The sequence below is a fragment of the Echeneis naucrates genome, chromosome 16 (genome assembly GCF_900963305.1).
Source record: "Echeneis naucrates chromosome 16, fEcheNa1.1, whole genome shotgun sequence".
In the NCBI taxonomy this organism is placed as follows: domain Eukaryota; kingdom Metazoa; phylum Chordata; class Actinopteri; order Carangiformes; family Echeneidae; genus Echeneis; species Echeneis naucrates.
The window spans coordinates 17,868,178-17,889,697 of record NC_042526.1 but is presented as its reverse complement, the minus strand read 5'-3'; the positions used below and the strand labels follow the sequence as shown (position 1 = coordinate 17,889,697).

Genomic DNA, 21,520 nt, shown 5'->3' with positions numbered 1-21,520 from the left:
ATAACATAAAGACCTACAGCAACCACTTTTGCTGTCAGCAATGCCAAAAGACATTGAAACAACTTGCAGAGCTAAACCTATCCCCCTGCTCTTCCCCTTCAGTCTGCAGCAGAACTCTTTGCCTCACTGCCTTTGTAGCATCCATGATATTAATTAACTCACACATGGAGAGCGTTGATTTAAATGGACAAAGTCTCGGCATGGCTCTGTGGCCCCGTCGACAGACAGACCATGATTTCATAATGTACAATTCTATCATTAACACAGAGAGTTAATCAATGAGCTCGAAGACTAAGCTTTGATCCCCATCACAAAAAAGAACTGAAAAAACAAACAAACAAACAAACAAACAATCAAACAAAAAAAAAAAAAAAACTGATGTGAAGTGCTGTTTCAACTTCATGAGTCGAGCAAAGTGTGGGTGCTGGATTTCATTTCCTCAGCAGACACACCAGCAGATATTTCAGTGCCGCTATAAGAGATAGCCACTTATTATGACGGTGATGGAACAGACAGGCCAAGCAAGTGATGGGAAGAGCTAGAGTGGGTGATAATATTGAATCACTGAGGTCTGACTGTAAGAGGCCATGTTCAGGACGCATGGATGGTTAAATATATGCTGGATGTGCTGAGAGTTTCCCCACACCTTCTACTGATGGTTAGGGCCCAATGAACCGCCATCCTTCTGAGAGTCGGTGCCAGTGGGCATGATGTGCTGCAACAACTTGGTGCCAAGTGATTTCTGAACCCCCAAGGGGATCGGACGTGTTCTGGTGGATGTGCATTGGTGTTATTTGATGTTGCCTAACATCTCTATGACACCTCTGGCTTATGTTCAGCACGCATTAAAACAATGCTATGTCATGTATTTTTAACTCTGCCAGCAAACAAGCAGATTTTTCATCTTGATTGCCCGGTTATTTTGCACAGCAAGTCTCTATCAGGACTTACTGAAGCCAAATTTAATTTGTTCAAAATGTACAGCAAAGCCACACTCCAGACAGACACCAGCAGATCAAATATTTCTTGCTCTTCTGAGAGTCAGGAGTGTCATAATGCGCATACTACACAAGGAATCATTAAATAAATGATAATGTGGGAGAGTCTTACAGCCAGCTCCTTTTCAAATTTTCTCTCTCTCATCAACATAGATAAAGAAGATGCCGCTGTTCTCATGTGCTGCTAAATGCATGAGGCATGACTGGTGGGCAAACCGGGCTGGGCCGGCACAAACTGGGATCCATGCCAAACTTTTAATGTCCTAACAGCCACAAGTCTACAACCAATCAGAGCTTTAATGCTGCAGGGAACTTTACAGCATTAGAGCAGGAGCTTCCAGGAACTGCTGAGTTTATTGCCGTTTAAAGGTTACATAAGAGCTCTGCCAAGACCTGTGATGCCAAATGTTTTTTTCCTGGGGAAATGAGATAAGCCAAATGTAAAGGGTCCTAATAGAATTTGTACTACCACAGGCCTCCAAGGTCAGTTCCAGTGACCTCTCATTAACGCCACCCATCGTGTACCCAATGTGTTCATTTGAATTGATTTTACAGTTGCTATTTGCTGGATTAGTTCAGAGTTTATTTATGTAGGAAAATAAATGAACAGATCAATATCACTGTTATCATGAAAAAAAAATTATAATATTGCTTTCACTCAATCTCACCTATTGCCAACTAAACAAACATATATATATATATATATATATATTGTTGCAGTATTTATTCCAATAAGCCAAGATACTGGGTAGTAATTCTACTGCAGAAATACCCCTCTGGGTTTAAATACCTCTGATTGGAAATCACTGGCCTAGTCAGGTCAGCTTTTTATGGTCCTGTGTTGTTCTGACTCCAGGGCACATCCTGGCCTTTGCTCATGCCATATTAATTCCGAGTTCAGTTCAAAAATAACATGAAAAACTCTCTGTTGTTGTCCCCATTAAGTGAAACACATTGCTATGAGTAAACTCCTCTTTAATTTCCCTGCTCATAAAGTAACCTAACCCTAACAGTAATGTCTGACTCAGCAGACCTTTTGATTTTTCTTTGGCTGGAATGCAGATTATTTGGAACCGATGAAACCAGTTGAGTTTATTTAACAAAAATGAATACATGATTAGGGGATGTTAATAAAGGGATAAAGCAACAGTTTCCCTGCCACCCACGCAGAACCCCTCTCTAAACAGCACATACCAACTTGCTCACACGGGAATGTAGTAAATCATTTTGTTTTTCTCATGCTGAATACTAAGCTGCACTTTCTTTGAAGAAACAAATCTATGCATGTGAAGAAACCATACTTTGACTTGCTTGTGAGGATTGTTCTGCTGCTCTGGCAACCATTTACACTGGATTCCAGATTTGCTTCCAGGGTTGTTTTTAGATGCCGCTGCACCAGTTGTGGGACTTGTCCCTATCTCTGTTTGTTTTCATTTGGCAGACAGATGTTCAACAGAGTGGACCCAGTTTTCTGAGCCATTACCCTGGATCCTCTCTGGGAATAAAGATCAGTAAACCCACAAATAAACCATGGGCCATGTGATGACGCACTGTGTGGGCAACATCTGTGGTGTACAACGTCACCTAAAATGCTTAATTACATTTAAGAGAAAGTGTAAGTGTATCTGCATTGTGAGAAGTGCTGGGACACGTGAAATGACAAACAAGCTGTTCTAATCGTGCCCCAGAAATTGTCTGTGAATAAATGTAGCTCCCAGTTTATGTCACTTTTTTTCAAAGTGAATGATTGTCCAGGTATATTTTTAGCTCCTTGTAAATTATTCCCTGTTTTTTATAAAGGTTGAAGATTTTTTTATAGCCAATGATATTACATAAAAGATTATTTCAAACTGCCATGTTGAAGCAGTTTCCATTGTTTATTATCTGCATGAACTGATGAAGTTTCACACACCTTTATACAGACAGTAGTAGTACTGTAAAATGCCAAAGAGCTGCTAACACATGTCAGCCTTGCTCGTCCAGGATTGATGAGTCCTATCAAACTGAACTGACTTCATGTCTAATGAGGAGGCTCCATGGATATGTCTGGGCTTAGTTAGCCATATTTGCACCAGGAGAGCAGCCCCAGGATCCCTCTGTAGCACCCCAGCTCCTCGATCTATGGCTCCCACTGTCCTCGCAGCTTCGCAAAGCCATTTATCAAACCTCCGTCCACATTAAATTATCATGACCCAGGAGAGATATCTACCTCTAGGAAGAAGCTTGGAGCCTCAGTGAGACAGATAGAGTTCACAGTGTCTGAGACCGAGAAGTGAATGAAAAATTGACTGCACAAAGATGTACATTTGGTCAGACGGTGCTCTACAATTGTGTTGCTATATTATGAAAGCCTAAAAAAAATGAGGGTTCCCTCTGGCAGCTGTGTTATAGTTCAATCCTGGTGCTGTAAATCATTGTGTTTTAACAACAGTCTCATGCAGCAAAACACATCCTGAGACTCCTGTGACTGCACTCTAAGGTAATAAAAGATAAACTGAAAGGACAGCAGATGGTTGTCACAGACATTCAGTTTGTTTCAATGTGACTCCAATTCCAAACATTTGGGTTAAGGGACCCTGGTGGACAATGAAGTTCTCATATTGTTCTGTTCTTATAAATTCGTTAATAATGACAGCTCCCTAATGAGCCAGTCAGAAATGAAACCAAGAATATTTTTATTTTAAAAAATAAATTTTTGTCAAGACAGAGTTCAGCTTTTGTCAGGTCACAAACACACATCAGGGTCTTTATTCACAAAGCATTACATATATTAAGACCAAGAGCTAGAAAAGTTTCTCACTAAAAGTCTAAATCTTTTCACAAAGCCGCTGAGACAAACTTTAACTCCAAAGATGAGAGAACACCCTGTTGCTATGGCTATAGTCAAACCTGATGGAAGAGCCTGCTTTTGCTTACATCCTATAGTGATACAAACAAAACAAAAAAAAAACAAAAACTGAGGAATAAAAAAATACAAATCAGATAATAATAGATTACATGTCAAATCAGTATTATATCTATAACACCAACTAAAAACAGAAGTGATCTCAAACAGACTCGACAATTCCCACCAAGGCCAAGCACTTAGCAACAGTGTTGATGAAAAACTTTTGGAGGCAGAAAAATTCCAAAAAAAAAAAAAAAAACTTGAGGTAACTCAGTCTCCGATTGATTATTTTACAGACTCCTGGGAGGTCGCCAAGTTTTTGCCAAGAAGCACAGTGTGGTGAGGTGCCCATGGCCCTTTTCTATTCCTTGTGATTTGGTCTCTGTGCGTTAGGAATTCATCAAACTCCTCCCAGACTCCCTCTTTTAGCAAGTAGCATTATGAATTATTCTAGGTCAAAAAGGAGTCCTGGCATTATTCTTAGGGGTTTCTCCTAATTCAGCCAGTTAGGAGCTATTTTTAGCCTTAAGATACAATGTAAATGCAGGCCTTGGTGCTCGGCAAAAAATCATCTATTCATAGACCAGCTCTTAAAATACAGATAAAATCTTTATTCCTTAATCAGAGTGAAACTTTATGTTAATATAATTACATTCTTTACCAGTGTGTTGCTATGATTTTAAAGGAAACAGAAATCATTGATATTATTGTTTGCACTGATGATGTTTATGTTCTTCAGAGCGTGCGAACAACATTCCATAATGAGGAACTCAAAAACGTAGGTAGCTTAATATTTGAACTTCTTCCCTGTTGACTCGAGGAAAGTATGCTTGAATTGCTCTAATTTGTTTCCCTGCCAATCTAGCACTCTATGTAACAAAACAGAGAGAAGAGAGAAACATACAGACAGCAAAATCAGGCACAGAGAGAAATGATGTTGGAAAATGATGAGCATCTCAAAAAGGGACCATTGAATTGTTTCTTTCTTTCTTTTTAATTTTGACAACATCCTTAACAGTCTCAGCTTTGTAAGATGTTGATCACAGTAGAACAAATCTTATTTTTAATGTTTTTTAACATCTTAATGTCAATGTTATTTTAATCTTTTTTAATGTGTATAATGTTAATAAATTTGTGTCCGCATTCTGAAAGAAATTTCACATGAATTAACACTTTTGATGAGTTCGAGATGTTTTCGTACAGCTATGTAACCAATCATTTCATTAAAAGCATTATGACGAGCTATGAAAAAATGGCAACCATTGCTCATAACTATAATCTACATAATAAATGTGATAAATGAACTGCTACACGTACAGGGACGTGTAGTTCAGGTTAAGTTTAGATGGAAAAGCTAACAATCAAAGCAACAACCAACTTTAGGATGAACAAGAGTTACCAATTAAAGGAGTATCTTTTAAATTATAATGTGCATTTAATGCGCTGACGGCAGCACACCACACCAGTCTCTTCAGCTACCTGTCTGCTAGGCGTAAATCTGTATTTGCTCCCTGCAACTGTCCTGGAGACACCTCCGTGAAGGAGACCTGCGATGCAAATCATAATCCTCTACTTGCTGATTCTTGCAGTTTTAAAATAGACATATCCAACTGCTGAATTCCACGTGTCATGTGACTGACAGTGACTCACCAAGCAGTGGATGTGTTGTAGGGCAGCAACGTGGGACTGTGGCTCTCCCCCCGGAGGCTGTGTTGGGGCTGGTGGTGGCTGGGGACCATTGGTTGGGCTTGAGCCTGGGCTTCACTCTCCTCTGGCATGGATCTGTGCCACTGACTCCGAGCCTTCTTCAGCCAGCGTCCTCCAAGACCCCATTTCTCCAAGTAGACCTGGCACAGCTCATAGTTTATGGCTGAGTAGTAAAGAAAGTCTAGTGCCAGCAGCACCATGACAAAGAAGCCGTATATCCACACGCCGACCAGAGCTGTATAATTACTGCAGGAGACAGACGGAGAGTATTAGCACAGTGTTATCTGAGAAAGAACACGATAAACACTCCTCACATGCTCTGAGCTACCATCCCGATACCCATAAGCTGGCTCTTTAATTCCCAGTAGCTATGATGGAGATGCCAGGTGTGAATGTTTGCCCTTCATGTGGCAAGACCAAAACATTCATCATATCTTTCCTTGAGAAAACCCATACATATATTAAACAAACCTTCATCTACCCCATTTGCATTTTTTTAATACTTGCTTGTTAAGATGGAAAAAGAATTTCATCAGCATAAGCGTTTCATTTCAGCTTCTTCATAGTTACTCTGAAAATCTGTGTTGCTTGTTTTCATCTCATACATTTTCTCCATGAGTTACACAATCCAGCTGGATTTATTTGGGGCATATTTGCACTTTCTTTTAGCCCGCCCCCATCCATAAATTACAACAAGGTAAATTAACAGAAAAATTGCAAAAACAGAACAGTTAGAGAGGCAGAAAAACAAAGCTAGATAATCTTTCTGGGTGAGATGTTTCTGTTTATATGTGACTGACTTCACAAAGTGAAAGTAATTCAACCCTATCACAGCGCTATTCAAAATTAAAAAAAAAACAACAACGACAACAACAATTTTTTGACTCGGAAGGACAACAATGAAATTGCTTCACTATGCCATTTCAGAATACTTTGCATTTTGACTGTATTGATTAAAGTCTTTAGAAAAAGTAGTTTGCAAGCACTTCTACTTCTGTAGAACAAGTGAGTTCATTTCTGGCTAACAAAGGTGTGCGCTTGAGAATATTAATCTGAATAAAAGTCCTTAAAATGAACATCTGAGCTGCTTGAATGAGCAATAAGGCAGGTGAATAGCACCTCTTTACTGTTTCCCAGACACTTGCAGCAGCAAAAGCAGACATATCAAATGCAACTAAGAAAAATATTAGATCGCCTTAGTTCTTTCTAAATTTTTGACCACAGCAGGTAAGTTGGGGTGAGAGGCATCACTACAGACAGCTACCTGGCTAGTATGGGTCCTTTGCAAACTGTAGCAACACAAACACAACCTTTGTTTCGCCCCTCGACATGAAACTGAGTCTCTCCACAATCTGTGCCAAGTTAATTCTGAACATGCTAGACTCAGTGAACTGCACAAACTAATAGTATACTTAATAGAATTACCTTTCCTCAGATTGGAGACATTTACGTATGATCTTGCCTGCTAAGGTGAGTCCAGGGGCAACAGACTTTCCATGCGGCTGGTTCAAACAGAGGGTAAGCAAACAATATGTGCACAGTGCTTGGGTTGTTCTTGACCGCACCAACTAAAACAAATGTTCTTCAATATGTAACACAGCTGTTTCAGCAGAGGAAAGTGGATGGGATTGATCATCTGTCAAAGGTTTTTAGCTTTTCATGTTTATGCAGAAACTCTCCAAACCATGCTGCATCTATTTCAATTCTGCATCATTTCAGTTAAATAACTGTATAGAGAGCGCTTTGCTACAGAGCATTGGCCTGTGAAACCCACACAGGCCAATTGCCTTTGGTTTTACTGTAAATAAATGAACTGAAATGACTTCAGTAACTCTAGAACTATCACACTCTTTTCCCTTTCGCAATGCGAGGAGGGAGGGGCCATTTTAAGTTACTCAGCCAGTGGTAAATATCCAACCTGCTGTTCTAATTTCCATTGAGCCAGGATGAAAGCCTTACCTAACAGTCCATTTGATGAAAAATCTCCAAAATGAAATATCAGGATTGGCCACAGGACAGTCTGAACTATCCCAGACAGAGGCATGCTGGGAGGGCATTAGCACAGATTGCTGTGGGTTTTCTCACCGAGGGCTCCCGTGGAAGAAGAGGCTCATTTATGTGTCCTTCACTCAGTTTAAACCTACTGAAAACAACTAAAACTCTCCTGTGAGACAATATGTTGACATCCGTTGCCATGTATCATTCAGTTGGCTATTTATAATACTGGAAAAGTGGGTTGCAATTCACCATATCAGTTTCTATGTTACAGTCACACTGGCACTTGATAAAATAGCCAACACTTAACACCTGCCTTAGTGAGTTTGTGTAGGCGTACCGCTTACAACACAACAAATGCTCTCAGCATCAGGTTCTCTCCACTGTGGATTTGTAGGTGTAGATCGGTGTCGGCGTAGCCTCTGAGCAGCAAGTGGTGTCAATGATGGCCACGTGGTCAAGGGATAGAACTCTTTGTGAATCAACAGAATATAACTGGTTGTTTCCATCTGATATGAGCTTTTGGTTTGCAAGTCTTATTTCTTTGCTGCTTCTTAAATGATGAAAAAGTGTTGGGCATTTTTTTTTTCGTCTTACACATTTTTATTTCATCTCAGCCAAATTTGAACAATATTTAAATAATTTCAAAATCTGGAAAGAGACTGATATTGTAGAAAGATCTGACACACAGTCTAAAGGGGTCATATTTTGTCAAATGCCAGTGAATTATTACTCACTTGTGTGCATATCCGTCTGAAGTGGTGGTGAGGTTGATCTGCATGACCATTTGAAACTCAGTCTCGTTGCAGCAGTACTTGAAGGCGGTGTTGTTGTGGTGGCAGCAGAACATGTAGGTCTTGTTGTCTGAGAGGCGAGGGCAGTGAAAGCCAAAGTGGTAACGCCCCTTGTGGTCAGAATAGGGTTCACACACTCGGTAATGGGCTGAGAGGGCTGTTGTGTTGGGGAAGACAAAAATTTATGTAAAATCCATTCAGAAGTTGTCATGACGGATATGCTTTGTTTCTGCAAAAGGTAAAGACATGTGACTCATGAACTTTTTAGTCCGACTTTGTGTTTGCTTCCACAACTCCTTTATTAGATATATTGATGGAAAAAGGCTCATGAGGAAACATCCTTCCACCAAACATCAGCCAAACCACAAAAACAAAGTGCTGGATGTTTTTCAGTCTTTGGTTTTGTTTTGTTTTTTTGTGCCAGTGTATGACTAGGAACTGAAACCAAACAGTGCAACAGCAATATACACAGATGGGAGACATCATACAGACCCTGCAAAGACTGTGTCACCTTTACTCTTAAAAGAGTGCAATAAGCCAAATACATCACGTACATCTCATTAATAATTAATCACTATGCTAAATGAACACTGTTGCTGCTGCTAGATGGAAACTCCAAATATGGCCAAGTATGTCGTAATGCCTTGGACAAGAATTTGCTATTGCATTGTTATATTAAAAATCCTTAGATGGAGATTTTGGTTAAAGCCAAAGGACCGAAATGCATAAAACATTTGGCCTGCTTCTAGACTGTTTCAAATAGTGAGGGGGCAGGAAGAGATGTTGGTCAGTCACCTATCAGTGCTGTTTCTTATTTTTAGTAGAAGCTTCTATGTTGATTTTTTTTTATGTTTTTGGCTAAAGCTAAAGTTAACCATAGTTGTTCATGCATAACCTTAATACTAACAAGTTTCAACAAATCATTAGACTGACTCAGCTCTTGCAGTGTCTTCACATTTTATGAGGCCAAACCAACCAGTCAGATGTTAGTAAAATCAAAGGAATAAAAAACTCGTTATTTAGGTATTTGGGGTGAAAGGAGGGTATCTGGTGTTAGTATTTCAGGCTACCCCATCCATGCCTGCACATGACTAGAAAAAAAAAGCTTAAAACATCTCCAAATGCTTTCAACTTCTCGTTAGCTGGACTTTTCATGGGATGTCCTAATTCATTATGGAGCAATGCAAAGATTTGGATTATAAAGGGCACCATAGATATGTCTATAATTGGGCTTGCAAGTCCCTCTAACTCAGGGAGATCAATTTCAAAATCAAAATTATATTGTTGTTTACATAATGTGACAACTAACAAGGTTTTGCTTGAGAACAAAAAACCCTCATCTGATAATAATAAATTACCAATCTGAGAAATAAAGCAGACATAATCAGTGTCAGTTTACGAGGCTGGGACCAGGATATATCTGCTTGTACAACACCTTAATTTAATCATTTGCAGCCTTGTCCTTCCTGTTAGTAACAATAAGAATGAGAAGGTCACAGTTTGCCTGGAAACAGAGCCTGTTCACTGTGAAGTAGCGATGTAGAGCAGACGAACAAAAAGACACAAAACAATGTTATGTTCTTGTCTTGCCCAAAATCAACGCACATCGCACATATGCTGACACCATAGACTCATAGACCATAGTCTATTTAAGTCAATGTTTACTCTGCGGATGGAAAAACAAACCAATGCTAAATTGCCTTAAATCTGCACATTATCTAATGACCATTAAAATGGCCCTTATTCCACTTGATTCATTACCGAAGTAAACATTTTCCTAATGAGTTTAGGATCTCAGTCTCTACTTTGGTATTTTTTCAGTACAACATGATGTTCTCCTTTTAGATTATGGTCCCATTTTGAGGGAAACAGACCATAAAGGAGGGGATGCATTAGGGCTAGGCTAACATGTATTTGACAGACTGTACCAGAAATGGTGACCTGACTGACAATCCAGACAGAGACCAGAGCAGACCAGAGTTACCCATTATCCAAACTATGCTTTCTTCTGGTTTCAAAAAACCAAATTGACATCATCCAAATTCCAAACTCAAATCTTCAAAATGGCAGCTCAGAAACCAATGGGTGACATCATGGTGGATTCCCACCCGGCTGGCGTACACAAACTAACATCCTTGTAAAATTGTACACTGCTGTTGCTGTATTTCCCTTAGTTTATGATCCATTTGCTTTTATTCAACTTGAAAACAAAAACAAAACAAAGCAAAAAAAAAAAGATCAAAATCAAAAGCCCTCCTGGCTAAGATGAAGTATGAGAGAAACAACACGAGAAAGATAACAAAATAAGCCACAAATTGAGAGTGCAACTACAAAACAATAATCCAAATATTTTATCTAAAAAACAGCCTAAATGTAGCTAATAAATGACTGAGCCAAATTTTTAAGATCTGTGTCAAACAACAAATAATATCTTAATATAGCCCAAACTTTCATCCGTGATGCTGCTCACTGGCTGACTTAGAAAAATATAATTTTGTGGGGCTTAACTAAAATCTGCAGATAATTAAACAGGGTGACACACCAGTCTGACTCTATTTGTGTGTCATTTCCTTAATCTCTAATAATTGAACCTCTGCAATATATTTTTGTTTGATCATTCTCAGGCAAGTAAATTTATACCACTTCATGTCAAGTGCACTCACATTTGTAACACTGTAACTGATTTGTCCTTTTCTTGTGCACTTGCCTTTCATCAGGAAAGACAAAAAAAGCTGGCTGTGTCACTGCTCTGATTTATTTCAAGGTCCACTTTTGGTACAGGGTGATAGAAGTCTTTCAGTAATTCCAAACAGGGACAGATCAGCATTTGAAAGGCGCAAGCTCTTTCAGGTTATAATGAGCTTGGTGTGACAAGCGATTGTCCTTCTCGCAATCATAATTCTAGTAGGGGAGGGCGTAGGATGAAGTGCCACCGAAGGACACTGGAGGATTACAAGTCAAGGATGGCTTATAGTGAAAGACAAACTCTTTGTTTGACCTTTCCATTGACCGTACCAGTCAGCAAATTAGTAAAATGGTCCTGCAGTTAGTTCACATTATTTATATCACATTAATCATGCTGCTAAAAGAACGGGTCTGCAGTTGTACCAAAGTGAGCAGGCAGTTAGTAGGAAGAGACCCTCGATGTTGGATGTAAATGACGTACGACTTAAAGGAAGGAGAGGAGCTCAGGGGAAATCTCTGACTTCTCAAATGAAGAACAGCTGGCTCTGTGGGTGAGATAGCTGTAAAGACATCCACCTGCAAAATTTCATGAACACCTCTTGAAATATAGGATACATTTAACAGCTTGGTTCTTGCATGACAATTTGTTTACTACCGGAAAACAGCTACGGCCCTCTCTCACTGCAGCCAACACTAGGCAGCATCTGAACATCAGACAGCGTCCACACATCATATTTATTTATTTAGAGCTCAATCACACCTTCATTTTGTTGACATTGTTCTGAAACAGCCCAGTGTCTGTCTTTCATTCAGTTACCAGACGATAAAAGTGATATTGATTCACAAGGCACTCGATCGTAGGAGATTTCTACAAGTATGAGGAATTTTTGTGTAGCCTTTTTGTGCTATTTTGACACTTCTCTATTTTTTAAACAATCAATATCCATTCCATTTGTTTTCTTTTGGAGGAGTCTGGATAAAATATGCCATTTTGTTTGCCTCTTCATTCACTACTTAGTTCATTCTTCAAAACACTTTGTTATATTATTATACAATGTAGCCATAAAATTAACTAATATTAGTTGTTTGTAGCCTCCCTGATATCAAGATCACAGGACTGAATATACAAAAAAAAAAGATCTATCAGCTATAGTATAAAAACTAAAAAGTAGCTCTATCCTACAGTCTGTATTGTTGACTGCAGCTACTTTGTGTTTTCCACAGAGTAATTCTGTCATGTCAACCAAAACTAAACTATCACAAATCTATAATGTAGCCAGCCACTGGACAGCCCCATGCCAGAAAATGTCAGAGGTAAGCACAGAGCCTTTTATAGAGAAATATTTCGTTGTTCCTGACCACAGAAGGTAGTAGAAATCCAGGTGACACATCTTGTCCCTGGCTGTTACCCAGAACCATGGTTACATAAGAGTCATTTGAAGTTGTTATTTGAAAAGAGATTGAGGTCGTCTGGGCTTGAGTGCATCATTATGCACATGTGAGACTTCAGCTCGAACAAAGTATTACGTTTCTCTTTAATGAGGCGGTCATTATGATCATTCACACTCACTGTGGCTTTGGTGTTTGATCCAACCTGCTACATGCTCCTGGTTGCAGTTTTCTCTCAGTAACACCCTGCAATCCTGTTCTGGTCATGTTGTGGCTGCTGTGGATAATACATGGGGCAGCGCTGTTGCCCGACAATAAGAAGGGCGCGGGTTCGGTTCCGAATTGGGTCCTTTCTGGGCGGAGTTTATGTGGTCTGCACGAGGGTTTCCTCCCACCGTCCAAAGACATGCATGATGAATTGACTGTAGGTGTGAATGCGACCGTGAGTGGTTGTTTGTCTCTGTTTGTCCTTGTGTGACCTGGCCAGGGTGTACCCCCGCGACCCGGTTACAGATAAAACGGATGAAGATGAGTGAATGAGTGGATAATACATACTCCATGTCAGAGTTATTGTAAAGTGTTGGCGGAGTTGTAATTTGCTCTAATTTATTTACACTATTAGAGAGCACCTTCAGATTTAGAGGTTTTCCTGCCAAGTACACTTTTTTTCTTTTTGGTAATAAACGTTAACAAGTCAGTTGATGTAAAGTGTCTGTGACTTAATGTCTGGACCTCACATGTCAATATTAATCTCCCTCTATCCTTTACGATGTGTATTCTGGGCGTTGTTTCCTGCATTTAGCTCATTAGTAGACTTCTCCCTCAGTGAAGGACACACTTTGAGACATTTTTAAATTATTTTGAGTGACTCGTATGATATGTGAGAGCCAGACAGCCAGATTTGCTGATAAGAAACTTTACAGACCTGCAGTGGACAGCAGAAGGAAAATGACCGTCAGGACGTTGAAGGACTGCCGGCTAGTGATAGTCATCTTCTCGTCCTCATGTGGGATGAAGGAAGGGCATGGGTGGGAGAGAAAGAAGGGTGGAGGGAGGGAAGATGGGAGGGGAAGGGGGGCTTCTCAGCTTTAGCTTGATGTGTGCATTCTCTGCTTGCTGACGACTCTGCTCACATGGCTGCTGCCGCTGGGAGTCAGGACTCCTGATGAAAACAAGACAACCGAGGAGAGGAAAGATTAAGTCATTTAATTTGGATTTCTGGAACTCCCACCCCACTGTGAGGACAGCTTGTCTAGCAGTGAGTGCCCATGATCTGTCCCCATATATATATATATATATATATATATATATATTCCAGGACAGCTAAGGCATGCATTTTACTTGAAATTGAAGAAGCTCCGTACATTCAGAAAAAACATTTGGTGAAGACATTTTCTCTACATTTTTATGGGAGTAAGGTTTGCACTTGATGTTGTCACTGTTTGTAGAACATAACTAAAACTATTCAGTGATTAAATATCCAAGATTGATTTAGGTATATTGTTATATTTGATATATGATAAATATAAATCCTTCTAGGTGTTTTTATGGGTTTTATGGAGGAAAAATGTTAGCTTAAGGTCTTGATTCAGTCATTTATTGTAACAAGTTGTTTCAGCTTCACAAAAGTGAGCATGAGTTCCTTTTTTCAATTATAAAATAATCAGCTGCTTGATAATGTGATATTTGAGCAAGACTTGAATTAACGCATCTAAATCATTTCATTATTGAAATTACTATAATTCGTTAAAATTGAAAAAAATAATCGTTATCCTCAAAAGGACTAAATTGTTCCCTTCCAGCAAGAACAGAAGTTAATACTTTAATTAGGATCCTGACAATAAATGGCATTAAAATTTGTTCCTCCAGTTTTCTCACTTATTTCCACATAAAATATTGAACATAAATAAATACATAGAAAATATAATATATTATGACAAAATCAGAGGCATGTGAAATGAGGTGTTTATTGAATGTTCACTGATGATATATCTTAAAATAGTACACTGAACTTAGAACAATTTACATTTAAAGGTTTTGGGTTGGACCAAAACTGGTCTAATTTAACAGCTTGTCCTCTTGAGAGCTGAGATTAAAAATTGCCTAATAGCCAGTAGCTGTTTAATTGCATGACTTTGCTTAGTAGTAAAGAAAAATGCTCTAAGTGCACTAAAGGTACGATGTTACCAGACAAGGTGTTAGTTTTAACAAATCTTTAATGCATTGCACAGAAGTTGCTGCTTCAGCACAGCGTGGAGAGTTTAGATTGCAGAACTGCTGAGAAGCACTTTAATTGTAAATGAAGCATCATGGGAATTCGTCCTCTTGAGTATCTCTGAGGGGTCACTGTTTGAAGCTCCGTCATAGCTTACATCCCCCAATGCTAAGTGAGATTAATGTGGCAGCTGAGGTTGTACATAAATGGTCCCTGTCCCTGCATTAGTTAAAGGTGATGTTTATGGTTATTTATTAGATACGGCTGCTCCTCTAAAGCATAGTTACTGCACTGTATTTGAAGCTCTTATCAGTGCCAGCCACTGATGATGAGGAAGGGCTGAAAACATGGTAAATGACTGAAGGTGCAACATAAAAGACAACAAAGCTAGGCACCAAGTCAGATGTTAAATTGGTTTGGAAGAGCTACAAGACCTGCTCTTTCCATATTTCAAACATTGATTTATCCCATCTGCACGACCAGAAACGGTCTTTGAAAATGACCCCCGAGGACATTAGGAGCTTTAGCGGCACAAATGTGGCAAGAAACATGAGCATCCTCTGTGCAGACGCAGCATGAAAAATGCTACAAAACTCAAGGCCCTGAAATATTTAAGCGCTGACAGAAACTGACATTAGCATCGAGACAACATATAAAAAGGAATTACAGGGGTGTAGAAGATCGTCAATGTTCTTCTTTATCTTACTGTGACAGAAAGAATGGTGAATAAAAGCCAATTCACTTGCTGCATGACTGCCCTCAGCTTTTCTCAGCGGTGTCTTTTCTTTTTGTAAGAGTCACTGGGGACGAGCTACAGATGACCGAGATCCACAATGCAAATGGTGCCACAGAGCATTTGAAATGAAAGGAGCAAACACTTGGTGAAGCTGCTCAATGACATGCACGTAGGCCCATTTACACAATTCAGGGTCAATGAGTTTTACACCTTGAAAATTGGCTGTTACCGCAACAGCCAGGCCTCGGTGTAGCAACACTCCTCACACAATGTTCACAAAAGCCAGTGTTATCAGGTTATCAGCTCATAATGTCACTAATAAAATAGCCAATGCTTTAAATAGATATTTCCACAATATCAATCTATCCCCAATGTCTGTCCCCAGTGTCTATTTAAAAACACACTAATTATTCAGATCCAGTTGGGAGGATTCAAAACCTTCACACCATGGTCATGTGATAACTTCTGCAGGGTTGAGTTCATTACTAATATCATCACAATTTTTAGATTTCCTTTTTTCTTTGTCTATGAATGTACTGCATGTAGGCGTGATGTATATGACAAATGCATTAATCATTGTTTAGTTATCACAGACTTGTTTCCCCTCCTCAGACTTAGATGCTGTTTATGGGAGCGTGGGTGCGCAAAACACACAGTACTGTTTCGCATGTGATCAGTCCTGGCTCAAGGTCCACCAGCAAACTGTGAAGGCCCAGAAGCACAGAGACAGGAAGGTAAAGATAGGACCTCACAAGACATAATGGATTTTTTAATGGCCCATTGGCAAAATTTCCTCTCATGGCCAAATGGAGGGTTTTGGTCAGTGGAAATGTGTGTGTGCGAGAGATAGGGTGAAAGAATATCAAACATGGATGGGCTGAGCTGCATGCTTAGAATTTGGACAAAATATGAAGTATGTTTCACTGGGCCAAAAGAAGTTGGATTTTATATTAACATTGAAAAAATATACACAAATTTGTATTATTAATTACACATTTTATAGCAGCAATCGATCACATTACCTGACTTAATACACATCAACAGCAGACTGTGAGTATAACAGTTTCAGAAAGATTCAACAGTCCGATGATGACTGATTAGGGATCTTCAAAGCTCTTGTTCAGAGTTGGGCCTTTGGAAAGGGACTGTAACCAATAGGTATAAATTACACACTATCTGAAACTGACTTAGGGACTGACCGATGGATCTATGCAGACCCTCTTGAGCCGAACGCGCTTAAAATGAGAGAGGACACCATCAATATTAGCAGCATGGCGCACCACCACGACATTCCCAGTTTACTTTGGTCTGCGTTTCATGAAATAGAAATAAGCACATTTTCTCTCAAAATAAGTCCATCATTTGATCAGAGCTGTGTTTTTTATCTTTGTGGTGCACATTTGACATAAAGACCTGGCGACCTACAACAATGCGATGAGATTCCACCTGACCTGATTAGACCTAATCTAGGATCTCACAAGTTCGCCTTTGTTGATGGGCTGAAAGGACCCAACTGCAGGGGGAAATATCATGACATACAGTGATAGAGACGAACAGATGAAAACACGTAAACAGATGCAAACAGTGAGGTGCTGCCTGCCGTGCAGAGTGGCAACGTGGATCCTTCCCATGTCGCCCCTGCATCAGCAGCTGTGTTTGAGTTGCTTTGTTAGGCTATTGTGTGTGTATTTTAAAACACTGGAACAGCGCTGTGCTGAGCAGTGGTCAGGTGTGTTGACAGTGTGTGCTCTGGAAGACATCACAACATGGAAAAGGAGCAACGTTTACATCATTATTCATTGGAGTTGGAGCTGATAAATACCCATAACACTGCAGGGCTGAGGCTGAACGCTTATTACTGCCTTTCACTTTGATGACAGGGGCCTGATGTTAGCAGGTGTTAGCAGGGGGATGCACCGGTTTATAAACAGGCTTAAGCGAATACACATTTTTCTTTACTACGGTTTTAATTTGGTTATAAAAGTGTGAGGCAGTTTTGTAAATACACAGTCAAACAATTGCTCAATTGTTCTTCTCTACAGGAACAAAATCAGACTTGTCAGACATGCTGGGGTTACTGTGTTGTTGCAGTCATTGTACCTGATCCACTTGTTGCCATGTTTCTTATGTAATCTAAAGAGCAGAGGCTTTCACATGGCCAGACCAATAGACACAGCCATTATTTTGTGGGCCGAATGGACAGAATAAGTACATGGAAAACAGCAGGCTGTTTTTACTCCAGCCTTTTAAAGCATTTTAGATCAGACAAGCTGTTCCCTCTTTAGAAAGGCAGGCGGTGTCTTTCCCAGGAGGCTTGTTAGAGTGGCATTTTATATATTTTTTCCACTCTTTTTACTTCTGCTGAGAGCTTCAGCGCACTGGCAGATGACAACATGTGCAATATGACCAGGGATTCCCATCCTCTCAAATCTCCCCACAAGCCAACTCCTCCATCCTTCTGCAGCTGTGGTCTTTCACAAGTTCTTTTTTTTTTTTTTTTTTTTTTTTTAATCGCGCTGTTGTTCTTCATCTCTCAGTATTTTTCACGTGTAGTTACATCATTGTCACATAACTCAGTGTTCTGTGCAGGCTGTAAAGGGACAAGGTTTACTTCAACGCAGGGTCTGTCTTGTTTACAAAGAAAAAGTGAATTGAATGTTTGTGTAATGAGCCTGATGGTAGTGAAGCAGAACATGTACTGTAAATACACAGACATAAACACACACGGTACGCACTGCATAGCATTCTGGGAGTAAAAATAGAACATACTGCCCAGCTGAACGGGCATGAAAACACAAATAGATGGTGTATTTACTTGTTTAAGTGTGAGATCAAACTAAAAAACACATAAAGACCATTACAAACAGGTCTTACTGCTCTCAGAGTAAATGAGGTGATGAGAGTAAATACATGAAAAGTGAACACACCCCTGAAGTCAGCTTGTTCTTTTCTCTACATGTTACTCACAGTTTTTGCCAGAGAGGAGAGGGAAACATTAAATGCCCACAGCAACCACTGTGAATCTTATACTGTATACTGTCACAGGTTTGATGAGGGAAAGGGCAGCGGGAGATCTTGGGCTAATTGGAGATTACACACAGTGATACGTAAGCTCTGTATTGTGAACATTCTTGTCCAAGTTTTATTTTTGTTCTGATATTAACTTCAGTCTGTGACATGCTATTTTGATATCTAAAGATCATTATTTATTTATTTTGCCATGATATATCTTTTATTTGAGAAGCTTTTAAGCTTTTTGTAGAGGCACAACCTCAAAGTTGTAGTTCTTTCTTGCTACAGCTTTACTTTATTTTTAGAAGAAACATTTTTGGCTGTCATTTTGAGTGTTCACATAAGCTTTGATTCCTCCTATGGTTGATGCTATCTGGATATTTATGGGCCTACAGTGTTTTTGTTTCCCCTAGAGCACACAAATACAATCCTTGCTGCTATGTTCTGTCCTAATCCATCATAACGTGCTTTATCAATCACTCTAAAACACGTCAGTTTGAGATTCCAGAGTCAAGTGCAGTTTAGACATGAGGCTCCCGCTTCAAACGAGGGATAAGCACACACTAGCTAAGTGACTGTATCTCACATCTGGGTCCACTGATGGGACTGTATCCAAATAGTGATCAGCATTCTGCTGCAATGAGCACTGAATCTAATTGATTCTCCCATTGACTGTCATCATAATAAATTGGGGTTCATTCACTTCTGATGGCATTAGAGTTTCACTCAGAAACCCCATAGTGCTTTATTAGGAGACAAGCCCATGTTCGTCTCCTAATAAAGCCGTGATGCTGTATAATGATTGTCAGTGGCACCGAAGACTGAGTTGCATGAATTGTCAATGACTGAAGCAATAAGAGATGGATACAGTTAAATTCAGTGATTCTGGTCACAGTATCAACCAACCACTTGTATATCAGATGGATAAAAAATAATGGCATGTTTGTTGGCCACTTGGGCCATTCCTACACAAATGATGCTTAAATAATTTGTTGATAGTTAACAAGTAGACCACTTGCAGTGTTACTCTTAGGGTTGTGCTCTTAGAGTGTGATCGACCTATAGTTGCCCTGTGAATTTAGCTATAATGATTCTGCTCCAATTGTCCAAAGGTTCTGTGGCTAAATTACCAAATTCAATGTCGATCTGCCGCTTATCTATCAGGGTCACTGGGGTTCTGGAGCCAATTCCCGGACACCCTGGGCAGGTTGCCAGTACATCATGGGCATGTAGATATAGATATATCTTTCAGCCTAGCATTTGGACTGCGGAAGGAAACCTAAGCAACCACACAGACGCAGTGAGAAGATGCGAATGCCTCACAGAAAGACCCACCACCTGGGGTTTTAAACATAGAACGTTCTTACTGTCACATGACAGTGGTGAGTAGCACTGTCCCACTGTCCGACCAGTCTACCTATGTAATATTAACTTCATAGGAAAATGATATTGATGATAAGTTAATGCCTTCATGGGCAAAACAAGACAAACTGACACTGACAAAGGCAGAAGTTGCTTTGATGTCAAACACTGACATCATCATCAATCAGCACAACTTTAGCTCCTCAAGGTTGTGTAAGTCTCTCAGCAGCAGGTGTGTTACATGAACAGAGTGTTTTCCTAGACAATCTGAATGAGGAATAAAAAAATCTGTATACTTCAGTATCTGAAGCCAAATGGATGGATTTGACAATAATAAAAAGAAACAAGTACCCAGTCAGCAGTCCCTCGGGAACAACATGCAGACAGAGACAAACATAAATCAGTAAGTTCTCTGCTCAGGTTTAGTTTGAGTTGCTGACTAAGACAAGCTTGATGTGGAAAAATGTTCCACATTATGCAGCTTTACTAGGGAAGCTCAAAGCTTTCTACACTTGGAAATTATGCAAATTTAACTGAATAAATAAATGAATTAAAACATAAATTTACTATAGGGCAAAAGCAATTCAGCTGAGGGTTTTTTTTTCCAATTATCTTCAACCACTTATCCGTTTTTGGGTCGCGGGGGGTTCTGGAGCCAATTCCAGCTCATTCTGCCTACCGCAATTAGTTAGGTTAGATTACGTTACTGTTATTTCGTTTTTGTTTTGTGTCTTTCCTCTGCATTTTGGCAACTGATTCTTTTGGTTTCTTCAGTTTATACCACTCTTGTAAAGAATCTGTAGTGTACACCAATATGGTCCTTCAGTGCCAGCTATGGCCCCCAGGCTCTTTTTTAAAATTAGGCTGCATGATGCTGATTTAAATTTGATTGTAGTGTTTAATACCGACAAGCTGTAAGGAGGAAATGTAATGAACACTGCATGTAGTTTTATTGCCCTGAAAACATTTAGAAAACCTGTTTTTCCCCCACAAGGGCACTAAATTATAACCAAACCTGCTCTGTTGAGCCCAAAGGAAAAGTTGCTTTGCAGTGCAGCTTAAAGCCAAAACACTATTAATGCAGCAAAATGAAATGTCTGTTTGGTCAGCATATTAAACAAAGACCTATTCAAAGTCATGGCCAAGTGTCTCTCAAGTGTTACTGTTATCATTATTTACAATGAAATGAAGAGGGCACAGCCCAGGCATCTTCCCATTCCAAACTATTATATTAACTGCTTATTCATTTGTGCTGTGTTACTGACGGCTCAAAGCTTCAGAACTCAAAATAAATTTGACTGATGAACAGAGGTCCTTCTTCAGTTTATAGGATCAGTCACCTGAATACATTTTCCAGATCAAATGTTCTGAATAAAGCCCAGATGCAGCAGCAGCAACATGTTTTGGTCTAGTGGCTTGATATTGCCAGGGAGACACTGACGTCACACAAGATATGGAGAATAACATAACATCTAGCAATTCACGTGCACAATGTGGTGCCAATGAAATGAACACAGAAAAAGAGACAGAGACTAACAAGCAGGGTTGCCATAGAGCTTGTTATGAAGAGTTTGGCCCATACAGCAGCATAATAGGCCCAGGCATTATGTTATGCGGGCCACCTAGCTGCATGGGTGGTCTCTTTCTGTCTTTGACTTAGTAGTGGTTTGTTAGTGTAACAAAAGCAGAAGATGAGAGGAGGTGTAATCAAACTTAGAACAGCTGCAGGCTCGCTGTGTT

The 21,520-nt window shown here is 39.7% G+C and overlaps 1 protein-coding gene across 2 annotated transcripts in view; it reads right to left on the bottom strand.

The window, feature by feature from the left end:
* The window catches only part of shisal1b (shisa like 1b), a 37,963-nt gene that overhangs the window by 5,054 nt on the left and 11,389 nt on the right, over positions 1-21,520 (bottom strand). The window contains exons 2-4 of one of the 2 annotated variants that reach the window (XM_029522898.1): positions 13,381-13,617; positions 8,325-8,538; positions 5,536-5,838 (exon numbers count right to left, since the gene is read on the bottom strand). In XM_029522898.1, coding sequence (XP_029378758.1) covers positions 5,536-5,838; positions 8,325-8,538; positions 13,381-13,447 — 584 coding nt within the window. In that variant the 5' untranslated portion in view covers positions 13,448-13,617. Of the gene's footprint in view, positions 1-5,531; positions 5,839-8,324; positions 8,539-13,380; positions 13,618-21,520 lie in introns of those variants that run through there. The other variant, XM_029522897.1, reaches the window with a different exon arrangement.